Source organism: Choristoneura fumiferana, chromosome Z (genome assembly GCF_025370935.1).
Source record: "Choristoneura fumiferana chromosome Z, NRCan_CFum_1, whole genome shotgun sequence".
Taxonomy (NCBI): Eukaryota; Metazoa; Arthropoda; class Insecta; order Lepidoptera; family Tortricidae; genus Choristoneura; species Choristoneura fumiferana.
Window position 1 is genome coordinate 5,265,754 of NC_133472.1, and position 16,289 is coordinate 5,282,042.

General features: G+C 39.4%; 1 protein-coding gene across 1 annotated transcript; it reads left to right on the forward strand.

Annotated features, from left to right (window-relative positions):
- Window positions 1-52: 52 nt before the first annotated feature.
- Window positions 53-12,757, forward strand: Mps1 (dual specificity protein kinase monopolar spindle 1). Its single transcript, XM_074104452.1, has 7 exons — window positions 53-507; window positions 2,892-3,166; window positions 4,545-4,690; window positions 6,007-6,167; window positions 8,409-8,596; window positions 9,507-9,654; window positions 12,277-12,757. Exons 1-7 carry the CDS (start codon window positions 174-176, stop codon window positions 12,501-12,503), a joined length of 1,479 nt encoding a protein of 492 aa, XP_073960553.1. The 5' UTR covers window positions 53-173; the 3' UTR covers window positions 12,504-12,757.
- Window positions 12,758-16,289: the final 3,532 nt, after the last annotated feature.

Genomic DNA, 16,289 nt, shown 5'->3' on the forward strand with positions numbered 1-16,289 from the left:
TTTCATTTGTTGCATTATCTGTGGTACGTAATTCGGTCAAAGTTTACTTGTCTTGTCATTGTCAAAGTGTATCTCCCTCCACTGACGCCGATTCAAAATATTCAAATCAACGGACGATTCAAACGCGAGGACGAATATTGTGTTAACAAAATTGATATATTATAAATGTAACCATGAGTTGCAAGTCGAATTCTGCGTCGAAACTAACAAAGTACCAGCCGATGCCCATGAAGACATTACTGGCGAATATTCAAGCGTTGCCGGCGGATTTGAACAAACCTGACTCCTCGGATTCATCTGACGACAGTTGCGGTACATTAGTCAGTAAAACTAAGAAAGTGCAGCCAATGTTGAGCAAAAAGGCGAATACCCCAAGAGATCGGAGCTATTTTGATCGCGTCCATGTCATGCCCACAATTGAAGCTTCCACCTCTACTTCGATAGCAGTCAATGTCGACAATGTCCCTGCACGTCCTCCCTTGCTTGAGAAGAAGGAGAGTAATAGATGTAAGTGATTAGATTTCGAATTAGACAGCGTTTTATTTAAGGCATAGTTATTCCTTCTTTAAAAATGTTTTAAAGTTGGTCAAAACGGTTTATAACGACATCGAAGGGCCAGCTGTTTATAACGAAATTGATGGGACAGCAATATTTGGTTGTTATACGCGGTTGGTCGTTATAATTAGTGTTATTTTGGTGTATATATTGTGTGTAAATGTGGTTCTGAGTCAACCACTTTCAGAAGAAGCAATGCGGATTTACAAGTTCATCAGACGGGCCTTTGCATCCAGAGACTAGGTTTCGGCACAAGAGAGTGTAACATGTATCTGAGGCTCCCTATGAGGCTGGCATAGTCACATTTAGTGTACTAAAGCCTCGTTAAAATATAAGATTAAAAAAATATATATATTGTGTCGGGACTTTTTCTTGGTTGTTACATCCAATATGTTGTTATATTTGCTGTCGCTATAAACTGTTTTGCCCGTATTTAGTATTTGATAATTTCTTGTTGGAGTTTTTCAGGAATTTACTTATGTATGCAAAATAGTATATGAACTTATCACAGCATTTGGTATCACTTCACCTACATATACAGTAGAAAATGGAGAAATTGTTTGTTTTCATGCAGAGAAAAATAAAGCAGGGATAAAGCATATATTATTTTGTGAATTATAGCTTTGCGCAAGACGTAAGAACATTATATCAATGTAGCACAGCACAAAATTAATTTTGTAAAAATGTTACAATACCATTTTATCAAAATACTATTTTCTATCTAAATATCTGGACAAATATTTAACCTCGTAAGGCCCAACATCCCTAAATTTAGGGCATTTGTCAAAGCGAATGCTGAACAAACTGACTTCTGCTGATAGGCATTAAGTTTAAATTCCTAATGATCTAAATTTGTGTCTCTGGTGTTTAAATAAGCTCCTAAGTGTACCTTTCAGAGTAAATGTAGAAGGATACATAAATATTGCATTTTACACACATGCATGTTACTTTCTAGTACATTGCTGCAGCCACAATAGCACTTTAAACCTTTCTTGTAGCTATTACATATATTATATTCTATATAAGCTTTTTCTTAACAAATCACAAAAAAATTAGTGACCTCACATTGTTTGATAAGGCAATTGGTAATGATACAAAGCAGTTCCAGGGTACCATCAGCCCCCAAATAAGTGGTCTATCAATTTTTAAACAAGTTCCTATCAAATGAATATGTCGCTAAAGTCGAACTTTCAAGACACGTCTATTGGCATTATTATTTTATGACATGCAAACAACTATCAACTTTAGCTTGGTAGACCACATATTTGGCTGATGGTACATTACAAATACTCACAATGTAATAAATCTTTTCATAGTCTTGTGTAAAGTTTCCACAATGTTTCTTTGCTCACAAAACTTGGTCACAAAGTGGTGGCTCACAAAGGTTGGACTAATTGAACCTTATGACCAATAAGGACAAAATAATATATCACGCACCAGATAGGTTATTCTAACTTTTTCTATGGCAGGTAGTCCTAAAAAGTAGTGAGGGTTATATAGGTTTTTTCAATACTAGATCTCTGTGTCGCAGATCATGAGGAATGTTGTAAATGTTGATGATATTGTACCATGATCTATTCACTTTCTAATAATTTTCTTTGCTTTGTTATTCTGGTTCAGCAAACAAAGGAAGAGCATAACACTAAACTTAAAAGGGTATTCAAAGTCAAAATATCTTTATTCAATTTAGGCTGTAAATAGTAGGCCATTAGTGTAAAAAAAACTACTACCAGTTCAGGAAACCTCTGTTGAGATTCTGGCACGAAACTCAAGAAGATATATACATTTTTAAAACAGATTTATAAGTGTTGTTTAATGACTTACACCACAAGTATTTACACAACTACATTTTGTGTATGTAGTTGTGTGAAATTCCATTTATCTTGCCAGGATTTTTTTTTACTGTAATTTGACTTTTCTCACCATACAAATAATTGGTGCATACAAAAAACCTCTAATGGTGTACAGCTTATTCTTATTGGTTCCAGGGTTGCTCTCCTTACAAACCTGCCCAACCTCTTTTCATGTAATGTTATGCAAATTTACAATTTATGTAGCCAAGCGAATTAGCTCGTTGAAGTGACAATAGGCGGGCCATATAACACGGTGAACAGATGGCCGGTGGGGCTGAAGAGTTCTTGAGTGGAGAGGAGACCACAAATTGGCAAGTGCAGCATAGGATGTCCACCAACGAGATGGACGGATGATCTGGTTAAAGCCAGTGGATGCAAGCTGCTGCCAACCAAAGCAACTGGAGGTCTATGGGGGAGGCCTATGTCCAACAGAGGACGTCCTACGGCTGAGATGATGATGAACACAAATCCTTTTTGTTACAGGCCTCTTCCCAGAACCAGTGAAGGAGCAGGCACCTAAAGAAACGCCTAAGATCAAACAGACAAACACAAGCAGCAAAACTGATCTGTGTCCTCCGAGCACTCCTTTCACAGCGCAGACCCCGACTGTCTCTACCACTGCCACAACTGTAGCCGCGACGCCCTCGCAGCCTCAGACGCGCACCTCCAAGGTTCAATACAAGTCGATTAACATAAAAGGGAAGAAGTACATGTATATCAGAAGACTGGGATCGGGAGGCTCCAGTACCGTTTACAAGGTGAGCTGAATACAGATGCCACTGTCCAGTCTTTAGGGTATATTCCATAGTCAATATGGAATAACCTTACCAACAAAAAGTAGGAACACCCCCGGCATTGTCATTTCACAGTTCAATATCTCAAAAACGGCAGAACCGATTTTGATGAAACATGTCTAAGAACCATTGCTAGAAAACCTACTTTCAAATAAAAAAAAACCGCTTACGTGCCACAGACAGACACACAGACACACATAGCGGTCACACTTATAGCACCCCTCTTTATGCGTCGGGGGTTAAAAAGGGCACTTTTCAATAGCTGCACATTCATTTTTCCATTATTTTAACAAAGCTAAGGGGCCGTTTCACCACCCTCCTCACCCTCAGGGAGCGTGAAAAAATATCTGACGTCCTACCAGCCCTAGATGCACACTGCATGCAGTGGCGTAACTACAGGGTGGCAGGGCTGGCAAAATGCCACGGGCCCCCGACCCAAGAGGGCCCCGGCCCAAGAGGCCGCGAGCTCAGAAATATTTTTTCATCACACTTGCTCGTAAACAGTGTTAAAACATGAAGGCTACCTTGGTTGCAACCCCCCAAAAAACCCTCGACCTTAATGTGCTTGTCATGAAACCCGTGGTCGGTAAATGAGTCATTGCGCGTACTAATTTTCATGTCATGAAGCCCAAGGTCGGTAAATGAGTTTCAGCTGCGCGTGGTGCAGCAGCAGGACCACATGCACACGCGGCTCAGGCACATGCTGAGGGAGGGGGAGGGCGGCGCTGCCAAGAGCGCAACCCAAGGTATCGCCCATATTTGGAACAATTATATTTTTTCGTTTAGAAATATAAAATTTTACTCGCAAATGTGATGAAAAACATTGTATGTCACACGGGCGGTACCAGAATTACGAACATCGACTCATTAAAGCCCTCAGTCTTCGACTTCGGGCTTCTAATAGGCTCTCGTTCGTAATTCCTTATTTACCGCCCTTAAGACACAATGTACTATTTTAACTTCCTGAGTATTTTATTTTACTTAAAATTAAACAAAGTAAACTCCAATTCAATAGAATCTGACAATCCTGTAGACACTTCCAGTCTACTAATATAAACACCGGGCTGCCTAAGGCTTTGTGATGTGACTATTATTCTTTTTTGATTCCTTTTAGATGATAATTGCAACAACAGGGACATATATAATCAAGTGTGCCCACGATAGGGTGTCTTAAATATGTAGAAAATTGACAGATTCTATTGAATTGTACTTTACAACGTGACGATTTTTACTGATAGGGCCCCTTCAAAAGAATTTGCCACTGCCCCAGATAGTATAGTTACTCCACTGACTGCAAGTCAGAAATAGGTGCATGGTGACTTTACAACATGTTGTTCGACAGATGTTAGAGATAACAACGTCCAACGAGTTCGCACTCAAGAGTGTGAACCTAACGTCAGACCGGGAAGTGTCTCAGGGGTACCTGAACGAGGTGAAGGTGTTAAGAGACCTGCAATCCAGCGACAGGGTCGTCAAGCTCTATGAATAGTGAGTATATATTCATTAGCAGAGATCACAAGTTTTGAGGCAAAATCTAGATAGTTTGTATTGTATATTGATAAACACCGCGCCCATATCTGCTAGCATAATTATTATTATTATTTACAATGCACAGGCAGCTTATAGCTGATGCGTGCATAACATTGTCGAGAGACAGAATGTAATTTTTGTCAGGATGTGAATGTGACGTTTGTCATAACTCTTTTTTTCTCTGAATCCGATACATGTTCAGAATTGTTATAAAACAAACCTAACGTAACCTACAGTTTTCTATAGGATGACCGTTTAATTAAATAATTTCATAATTTTTTACGGATTCAGTGGGAAAAAATGATTACAAACAATTACATTATGACCGGCGAAAAGTATGCGAACTTTGGAACACCTCATATACTTTTCTCCTAAAGTAGTTGATCACATTCGGTTTAAAAAATATTGTTTGTTTTCTTAACATATAAAATATTTGTAACTACTTATGTCAAAATTGTTTAATTTTGATATACAGAAGCAAGGACACTGTATAGATCTTATGTATTTATTGATATTCTCTAACGCCGAGGAAAACGATGAAGAATTTGTTTAATTTTGATTTTAACACACACTGAATATTACCGGGACTTAAATACGACACATTATTGCTAAAACTGCCGTGACGTTTCGACCACATTGCTGTGGCCGTGGTCACGAGTACACTCAGTTGTAATAATAACTAGCACACACACAGGCACAGGATTTGGCCCCCACTACATACAAAATTACCTATTTCTGCATACATTTGAGGGCCAGGTTTTTTGCCGCTCAGTATATAAGCAAATTGATTAGCTGATATTTTTATTACTATTTATTACTATCAAGCTCGTATAGACGTTATTATTATTGATAACTAGCTTTTACCCACGGCTTCGCCCGCGTCGAATTCGGGTATCGCGCGCTGTTCCCTCAGGAACTGCGGTTTTCCGGGATTAAAAGTAGCCTATGTCACTCTCTGGCCCATAAACTATCTCTATGCCAAAAATCACTTCGATCCGTCGCTCCGTTTCGACGTGAAAGCCGGACAAACATACAAACACACACTTTCGCATTTACTTATAATATTAAGTATGGAGTATCCCGTGCACCTTTGGTGACAACTGCCACGGGACTAATGGTGGTTTTCCACCGGCGAGGCGAGAGAGAGAATTGAATTTTGTATGCATGTTCGCACGCCATACAAATTTCAATTCTCGTCTCGCCCCGCCGGTAGAAAATCATCTTAATGCAAGTATGACATCTGTGGCTATAAATGAAGTGTTATGTTCTTCCAGCGACCACGTGAAGTCAGCCAACACCCTCAATCTGCTCCTGGAGGTAGGGGAGACGGATCTGGCCTCGTTCCTCCGCAAGCACCGCGAAGGCGCGCCGCCGGCGCTCGTGCTCCACTATTGGGAGGAGATGCTGAGAGCTGTGCAGCAGATACACTCGCACGGTATGGCTTTTCGGAAATTCCCACGGGATAAGGAAAAAACTGGATTTATGTTCTGGTTAACGGGATCGATTTCTCGTTTTACTGGTCGTAGGAAACTGAAATTTGGCATTTAGGTTCCTTGGGAAAAAACGGGATTTTTCGTTTTACTATTCGTAGGAAGCTGAAATTTGGCATGTAGGTTGCTTGAGGAGTGTAGAGGAGCATTGAGAGAGGACTTTCTAAAAGAGTAATTAGACCAAACTCGGCGTAGCAAACTTTCCATTCGGGTTCGGTATTTATCAATAGTCTTGACGGGATTTTTAACCATTCGCATGGACTTTTTTCTCAATAGGCATCCATTACGCCTTATGTTCGCGGGGCTCCTATTTCTGCACAGCATGCATATGCATATCTGAAGATACCTAACTAACCTAACCTACCTCTCCGTTTGTGTGGTTAAATATGCGAATGGTTAAAAATCCCGTCAAGAAATAATCTATTGATAAATAAATACCGAATGGAAAAATTATGTATGGAAATACGTCTGGTGTAAATTTAAGAATGGGGAAAACGCGAACGAAATAAATTCGAGTGGGAAAATACGAATGGAAAGTTTGCTACGCGGAATTAACGAGTTTGGGGAAACGATCTAATTACTCTTCTAAAATACCCACAGGAACGGGAGAAAACGGTATTTTTCGTTTTACTGGTCGTTAAGAGAGCCTGTTCTTACTTGTCGGGTGTCGGATCAATTTCGTGTCGGATGTCGGTCATTCCTATAGAATATCGTGTCGGACAAGTGTGAATAGCTTCATAAATAAAATGTTCTGCAACTGGAATGTATGGTTGAAATCCGACATCCGACAAGTAGAAACTAGCTCTTAGTTGAAGTAACTTTCTGCCGAGACTTGCGGGGCCATTCTTCTTGTCAGTGATGCAACTATTAGGAAGAATCCTTTGACTTTAAACAATCTATTGAGTATTTAGTTCCTCAGTTATCATCATCATCATCATTCTATAGCAGTCTACTGTTGGACTTAGGGACTCCCCCAATGAGCGCCATTGCGCTCTGTCACAAAACAGAAAGGTACGGAAATCAATCTACATACAAAGTGCGCTCGAGCAACGCACACATACATCTCGAGTACTGCCTTTTCGCAACGTAACGTTTGGCAACCTGTTTCATTTCGCAACCCTAAAACTGTAAATATTTCAGGATTTATTTCAGGGCCATCGTGTAGAACCCTTTAGGTTGGGTTAGGTTAGTTTTATAAAAATCCTGAAATATTTACAGTTTCAGAAATATTAAACAGTTGGGAAATGAAAAGTTGCGAAATGAAACAGGTTGCCAAACGTTATTCGCCGAAACATTAGTAAACCCATACACCTGCTCCCGGACACGGTTGTGACCGGTGCGAGCGCGAGTGCCATCCGCTTGAGACACGCGTCTGTGAACTTTTTTGTGCAATAATGGAGAATGCGAATTTATTACACTTTAAAATATAATAATCGTGCGTTTCGCCAGTGTCGAAATCGTCCAAGATATTTTCTGTGACAAATCTGTAATATAACAATGACATTAACATTAAAATATTTTAGTTATTATTAACGTATACATATTTCCATTCTTCCCGTTTCATTCTCAACAATAAATGTGTGTTTCATTGTCAACCTTAGAGCGACCGCCGAGCGTAGGTATGAAAAGTGAAGTACATACATGAGATTGACTTCTGTACTTTTCTGTTTTGTGGCCTGTCCACGGCTAGACGCAAGCAACTTCTACCAAGCGTTTCGCAGATCGCACTCCACCTGGCCGGAGGGCGACCTACACTACTCCACTCAAGAACTCTTTCACTCCAGTGGTTGTCGGTTCTTCGACAGATATGACCAGCCCACTGCCATTTCAGTTTGCTAATACTCTGAGCTACGTCGATGACCTTAGTTCTGTTTCGGATACTCTCGTTGCGGATTCTATTCTTCAGAGAAACTCCGAGCGATCGAGCTCGTTGAATCTTGAACTAGTGGAGTAGCCCTCAGTTTTCTGGCGACGCCCTTGCTCAGAGCAAACATCTGACACCACTTGTTTGATATGTCCCTTGTGTAGAGTAATGAGCGAGCAGCGAGCACCGATGAGGCTGACATTATCACCTGATCCCCTGGAGTGTTCAATGCCTCAACAAAAATAGAAAAAAAATGCCGCACCACCATGGACGCTCCTTAGACCATCTTATAGACGTCATAGGCCAATGATGATGATTACAGGCATAGTGCACGCGGACTTGAAGCCGGCGAACTTCCTGCTGGTGTCCGGTACGCTTAAGCTGATCGACTTCGGTATAGCGTCGAAGGTCAGCAGCGACGCGACCAGTGTTGAGCGGTCCTGCGGCCGGGGCACCTTCTCTTACATAAGTCCCGAGGCCCTCGGTGGGGACGGGAGCCAACCCATCAAGGTCAGATCATAGCTATAATCAACTTTTTAGAGTCCTGGAAAGGGGTATAGGGTAGTTTTATCCCGGAAATTTGCATGTTCCCCGCGGGATAGCGATATACGAATTCTACGGCAACAGCCTAGTCATAACTATAATCTAATATATGACAAATGAATCCCTATTTCCCTTGGTCACGGCGTTACGCGTGAACGGCTGGACCGACTTCGCTATTTCTTTTTTGTTGTGTTTGCTATTGTCAGGAAAAGGTTCTTATAAAAGATTTAGAATAAAAAAATTACACAGGGGGCGAAGCCGCGGGCACCAGTTAGTTTATACTATAAAGAGGAATGATTCATATTTTGGATGTTTGTTACGAATTAATTCAAAAAGTAATGACCGATTGCAATTTTTTTTACCATAAGATGATACATTATTTCTGAGTATCATATCATATCATATTTATTACCAGGAAAAAATTAGAGATCCATACTAAAACTTCAATAATGTAACCCAAGGTGTGGATGGATTAGCCATAAAATATCACCGTATTCCCTTCGCATAACTATCTTACATAAACTGCACTGGAAACGGGCCAAATATCTGTCAATTTAGTTATCGGAAAGTTAGGTACGACGATGAGCGTAGCGAGGTATAATTGCGACCACAAAACGCGCGACACGAGCGAGCGAAGCGCTAGGACCTAGTTTATTTAGGAAATAATATGGCCCTTACCAGAGCAACACAAATCTGGTAGCATGGTGAACGGTTCTGTTGCTCTGAAGATGAGCTCTGGTTGAGTTCGAAACGCGTCAGTGTAGTGTGGTGATAGATGGGTTTGTGTGATTTGTGTGTTCTTACAGTGTGGAGTTGGAGGAACTGCATGAACACACATTTCTTGCATAGATAATATAGATAACTGGTTTGTTCACAGGTGTCCTTCTACTCGGACATATGGTCCCTGGGCTGTATATTATACAGCCTGATCTACGGGCACACGCCTTTCGCGCATCTCGCCAACATGGTGAAGATAGTAGCCATCCAGGACCCGAATCACCGCATCAGCTATCCTAGAGTCGATCGTGAGTTAACTGCAAACACTTTGAGGGAAAAAGAAGAGAAAGAGAATATTTTATTCTACAGTACTCGGTGATAAAGATTGCACATCGGTCTTCGGAAAAAGACAATGAGGGCTATCGTTTTTTGTCTCACTAGATGGCGCACTGTTGCGTGAGGTTTTTAAGTATGGCTTTCAAAGTCTGTTATTACGGGCGTGAAAACAAAGTTTAGATTAAAATCATATTTAATACACCTTAAAACCGTATTATAAAAATATCGAGCATGCCAGTGTTGCATAGTCCCCGTTTTGTTCGGAAAAAAACGGAGGACAAAGGTTTCCGAAAAACAAAACTGTCTCAAAACACAGACATTCATTGCCCCGGAACGCATATTTGCCATAATTAATTTCAGATATTGCAGAATATTCACAAAATTATTCTAATTATAAATAAACCCGCGTAGCTCACCCAAAAACTATGAGATTTGACATTTCGGAGACCTCACGCTACACTAGCGCCTCTAGTGGAGAATTCATACGCGATAGCCCTCATTGGCTGTTCACGACGATTTTCGATCACTGGCGACCTTCCATCAATCATCGTATTTATGAAGTGACGTTTTATATCAAATGAATACTGCACCTTTATGGACTTAATCAGTTTACGTCAAATTAATGACATATAAACTTCGGATATTTACAGCGTGTATTTTTGATACTACCTCAAACTTTAAGGATAGTTAGTGAAGGTCCTAATAATCACCACTTTATTATGTTTTAGTAAAGTATTTAGACGTATTATTTTCCTTACAAAATTAATTAGCAAGCAAAGTATCAATACATGATACTACATTTTTTTATGGCTTTCACTCTTGCTGTTTTATACTTTGTTTTTGTTCCAAACGTCGCTTTTGTGGACGTGACAGCTGTCACAGAACGCTTCTCTCTCGTATCATATTATTTTACGCATTATATTGCTGCTCGAAAATATTTCAAAAATTACGCTCTGGTAGTTCATTATAAATTAACAATTTGTTTTGATATCGGTTCACGGCACAAATCTTCGTCTGGTTACAGTTTGAGTTAGTATCAAAAATACACGCTGTATAGAGAGCTGTTGTTGCAACTACTAGAAATAGGATAGTTCCCTCTTTTTCCTAAAGATGCCGTCGTACAATTTAAAGTTTTGGGGGTTGCAACAACTCCTTATTATATTTTCATCTAAATGCGTCCGTACCCTATTCTGGACTGACAAACGTCACATAAGTAGTGTGTGACAACGCTCTACGAAGCCGAAATTAGCCGAGTCTTTCCAATGACCGATGTGCAATCTTTATGGTCGGGTACTGTAAACTCCGTTTCCATCAGAGATGTGTGAGGCATGTGTTCTGTATGAAACAATAGCGCTACATTTACCTCGCTTCGCTCCGCTCAGCTGTTTCCACCAGAGGAGAGAGATAGAGGATAGGTATAGGCAGTGCCACGAGTGAAGTGAATGATTACACACAGCTACAAAAACTGATTGTACATAACGAGAATGAAAAGGAAATATCAAAATGCTGCTGTCATTACACATGTGCGCGACCTCAACTCCGGTGGCACTAGCTATACCGAATCGTTATAGTGTGCGCACATGGCATACATCTTTATACTGAATGACAGTGCGCGGAATTTTCATAGCATTTTTGGTCTGTCATAGTGACTTCTCATTTATCGAGTTCCGATATTCAATATCGATATATCGATACACAACATGTTATAAAAGATTAAAAGTAGAGGTCAACAATAGACGGGTTTATCGATAAAGAGCGATCTCATCCAAATAACTTTTGAGCAGTCGAAAATGTGAAATAGACAAATATACATTTTGCAATGAAAACAATGAATAGTTAACGATTTATAATTTAATAATTCAATTTCATATTCGAAGTCTGTTGTAGTGCTAATAAGTGTTCCATTAGTGTCTTTATAAAAGATATTGCCATTATTGCAGGTGGTAGGACCTTGTGCAAGGTTGTCTCACCTTAAGCTGCGTTTCCGCCAAGAATGCTGCAGAATGTTGCAGGTGTGCAAGGTCCGCCCGGATCGCTACCACCATTTGCTCGCTAATCCTGCCGTGAAGCAGCAGTACTTGCACTGCTGTGTTTCGGCGTGGAGAGTAAGACAGCCGGTGAAATTACTGGCACTTGAGGTATACCATCTTAGGCCTCTAGGTTAGCAACGCATCTGCTATCCCCCTGGTGTTGCTGGTGTCCATGGGCGGTGGTGATCTCTTACCATCAGGAGACTCATTTGCTCGTTTGCCACCCAGTCGAATAAAAAATTAAAAGTGAGAAGTAATAGTATGACAGATCAAAAATGCGCGAAAATTCCGGGCTCTGCTGATTAAGAAGCCCAACTAAAGCCTGGGTCACATTTGTTTGTCGTTTTGTATCGTGATGCTCTCTGTGTCTCTCTCTCTATGCTTGTGTTGCGACACAACACAGTGCATCAGATAAATGTGGACGCAACCATATAAAACATATGAAACCGATACCGTTCTGATGCGTCACGACACAACACGACAGATAGATGTGAACCGGGTTTAAACTATCGGCCGGTCTGGTCTGCAGGGCGGGGGCTCACAGACTAAACTGTATCCTTCCAGATCTCCCAGCATCCCTGCTAGCTGTCTTGAAGCAATGTCTTCGCTACAACGGGCACAGCCGGCCGACGGTCACAGAGCTCCTCCAAATGAACCACATAACACAGGAGCTACCGAGTATACCGGACGACATACTCCACAAAATACAAGTCCATCTCACTCCGCGGGAGTTCAGCATACTGAAGAGCGCCAAGGTGACTCCTGAAGCGTTGGCTTACGCGGAAACGTGATGATTACAGAATAGACTAGTGCTCTGAAAGAAATCTAATTAGGCTGTCCGAAAATGGGACACGTATTTTTTCTTTTGGCAATAGGGAATATTACGCGAAGCTCTGCGCAGGGGGCGGCACTGGCACTAACCGTAAACAAACCGTCATGACGACGCCAGTTCTCTTTATAGTTTGTCGCCATGACGGATTATGAAATATTTATTAGTAACAAAATAATTTGATATTTACATCAATAGTAACGATAGAGCTATATTTCCAAAAAAAATAATTGAAATACATAATATGATATTATGGCATCCTACCGCCATTTAAAATACATTTATCTACATGCATATCATAACTTCCCTATTATATGTTCAGAAACGACTATCAAATGGCCTTTATTAAGAAACCTGGTATCTGCGGGTGCATCTTAATGTTCACATTAAAGTACAGTGCATCTTAATGTTTACATTAAAGTATCGGTAATACTTTTTTTAACAATGCATATCTGTACATATTGTAGAAAACTTATGACATGCATGTAGATAATAATTATTATTCAAAGTCAAAGTCAAAGTCAAGTAAAAGTAAAAGTAAAAGTCAAAGTCAAAATACAGGCTATATCTGAACATATTATAGAAAACTTATGATATGCATGTAGATAAAGTTATGTATGCGGCTATACATAATTAGGCATTATGCACCAGCCACATAAATAACTATTACAAAAAGTGTTCCTCACGGTTTGTGCTAGTGCTGCATTCTGTCGGCAGGACATTGCAGTAATGTTCCATATTAAACAAAAAAATAATGAAGATATAGACAGTTAAAGTACGCCGTGCGGCACTTGCGCGGGTGACCTCACGGACCCGTACTTCTGAATGACGCGTTTCGTCTTTGCCATTTTTTTTGTTTGTTTGACATATGTTTTGGTAATCTGGACGGAATTAATAAAATAAGACATTTTAATTTTGGTAATCTAGGCGGAATAAATAGAATAATATTTTTTATAATACCAGGAAAATGGATTGCTGGTGTCAAATAGCCTGTTGAAAACATATAGATATAATGCGATAAAGATCTTATGAACGTGCCAAAAATTGGAAATAATGCAGCTATCTTGCAATATTACAGTTCGCCGTGAATGTCCCGCCCAAAAAATTCGCTCCACGGTTTTGGCATAGTAAAAGAGGACAAGTAGGCTCACTACGAACAAAAGTACATCGCGCGGCTTAAATGTGTGCGCGCCGGTTGGCGCCGGTACGCACGCACCCGCCGCACGCACACACTGATAATTTAAGGAGGATTAAGTTTTCTTTAGTCAAAGCTGCGCTGCCGTCGACACGTTTCGATTTTAGCTCGTTCGTCTTGCGCTCGCTTCGCGAGATTATCACCTTTTACGTTCGCGTACTTGTACTTACGTATTTTTTGTATTAGGTATAGTTGTAAATTAGTGGTATATAAGTGTATTGTAATAGTTTCGTGCAAGGACACATAAAAAATAATAGATACCTACCTACCTATAAACAATATAGTTATAGAATTGTGTAGGTAAACATGAGTATACAGTCGCCATCACCATTACGGCGAATTTATAAATAATATTTTTGAATTTAGTATAATAATAATATTATTACAGCATAGAATCAGTCTGGTTTCTCTAGACACAGACATTAGACAATTTTAAGTTAACTTTCGTACTAAAATTATTTGCCGGTAGGTAATTAATCTAAAATAGACGTCGACAACCCTAAGCGTCCGCGCCGGAGTAGGCAGTTAAGTCTCCTAAAGGGTAGGAGTGGACCTACTTTTCCTCTTTTACTATGGTTATGGTGACTCATGGTGAATCATGAGGTGTGAAAAAAAAATGTTACATAAAATTACTTTTTCAGGCATGTTATCGTAAAGCATCTTGTAAAAAAAAAAACATTTGTTAGTTCTTTACCTCAAAAGCATACATTTCTTGTAGCGATTCACCGAATCGCATTTAACCTCGATTGTACAGTCACGTCTAAAAATATGTATACAAAAACAAGGTTGCATAAATATGTAGTCATACATTGTATCAAAAATATTTATGTATTACTGACACCAAAAATTGTATTCATTAAACTTTTCAGTATTATGTAATCACAAAATGCTTCAGAAGTTGCATACTTAAATAAATTCCATTTAAATGTATCCACCTCGTAGGCAAAAATAAGTATACATGAATGGTTTCCATATACATATAACCACACCAATTTGGCAAATATTTGTATACGCCGTTTGCTTCATAAATATGTAAACACGATTTGATATTTTGATTCGTTTTGAAGAATTACTGTTTTGTTAAGATTACATGTCTGTCTCTTTCGTAACCTGCATGCGGGCAGGGACATACATACTACGAATCCATACTCCATTAAAATAATATTATATACTGGTGACCCGTTCCGGCACAACACGGTTACGGTATACATAGACACCGTGAATCACACTATTTATTTGTGAAAACCGCATCAAAATCCGTTGCGTAGTTTGAAAGATCTAAGCGTACAGACAAAAAAAGCGACTTTGTTTATACTATGAAGTGATGAATTGAAAGTCACTCTGTCTGTTCCGGTATCACGTCGAAACCGACTGGTTTCGACTGTCAAGGGGCTGAACATAGGGTACTTAGTTTTTATCTCCAAAAGCAACCCTTAAGGGGAGAAAATGGGGGATGAACTGACTGGAGTGAGCTGGCTGAAATTGGTATGGATATATTAATTTTTTATACACCATCAAGATCACCAAATACTTGGAAACGTCCAGAGTGGTCATTAATATCGACTAAGCCAAAGCGATCAAGTTGTTCGGGTCATCCACTGAGGACAGATCAACTGAAGCATCTATAATTGCAATCTTTAATCATTTGTAATTTTAATTATAGAAGACAGCTTCTGAATGACGATGACAGAATGGCGATCTTGCACTTGACAGTATAAGTATATGTAAGTAATTGATTTTAAAATGAAGTTCTTCCATGAAGCCAGTGACTTTCTTTTATAATATATAACCTATCTGAAGTTACAATAGGTAGTGTTTTTCTATCTTAGTCTATATACATCTTTATCTATTTCACTTTAACGTGAAGTGTTGAAGTGTGGACAAGTGCAAATGATGTCTCGCCCATTCGTACTGCAAACCAAGAACTGGCTACAGTGCGGCTCTACCACTAACAATTCACAATATAATTAAAATAAAAACAAAAAAATGCTTAGTGCACCTTTCTGAGAATGACCCTAAACTGAAATACTCAATATTTACAAGTCAATTCAATCTAAGGACTGTCAAGTGCGTCATAGAATAATCGTGAGATAGACGTATGCAGTGACAAGTCCGCACTGTTTTCGTGAATTGTCAAATCAGTTAAATATACAACTTACGATTCTATGCCAGTCAGACAAGGTTTGTTGTTGCAGTCTGGATACATATTTATGAATCAAACGGCGTATACAAATATTTACACAAATTGGTGTGATTAATTATTATGTATATGGAACCCATTCATGTATACTTATTTTTGCCTACGAGGTGGATACATTTAAATGGAATTTATTTAAGTATGCAACTTTCTGAAGCATTTTGTGATTACATAATACTGAAACAGTTTAATGAATACAATTTTTTGGTGTCAGTAATAGATACATATTTATGATGAAAATGTGTGGCTACATATTTTTCAATTTTTTTTGTGTATACATACTTTTAGACGTGACTGTATATTTAATTATAGCATTCTGTCACAATCGTTCATTTTTTTAGTCGCTATAAATTTTA

What these genes read in the sequence shown, in the direction of transcription:
- Mps1 (XM_074104452.1), top strand. Translation starts at nt 174, where the DNA reads ATGAGTTGCAAGTCGAATTCTGCGTCGAAACTAACAAAGTACCAGCCG. An exon ending in GAAGAAGGAGAGTAATAGAT is followed by an intron (nt 508 to 2,891) that starts GTAAGTGATTAG and finishes TTTTTGTTACAG; the next exon opens with GCCTCTTCCCAGAACCAGTG. An exon ending in GTCGTCAAGCTCTATGAATA is followed by an intron (nt 4,691 to 6,006) that starts GTGAGTATATAT and finishes ATGTTCTTCCAG; the next exon opens with CGACCACGTGAAGTCAGCCA.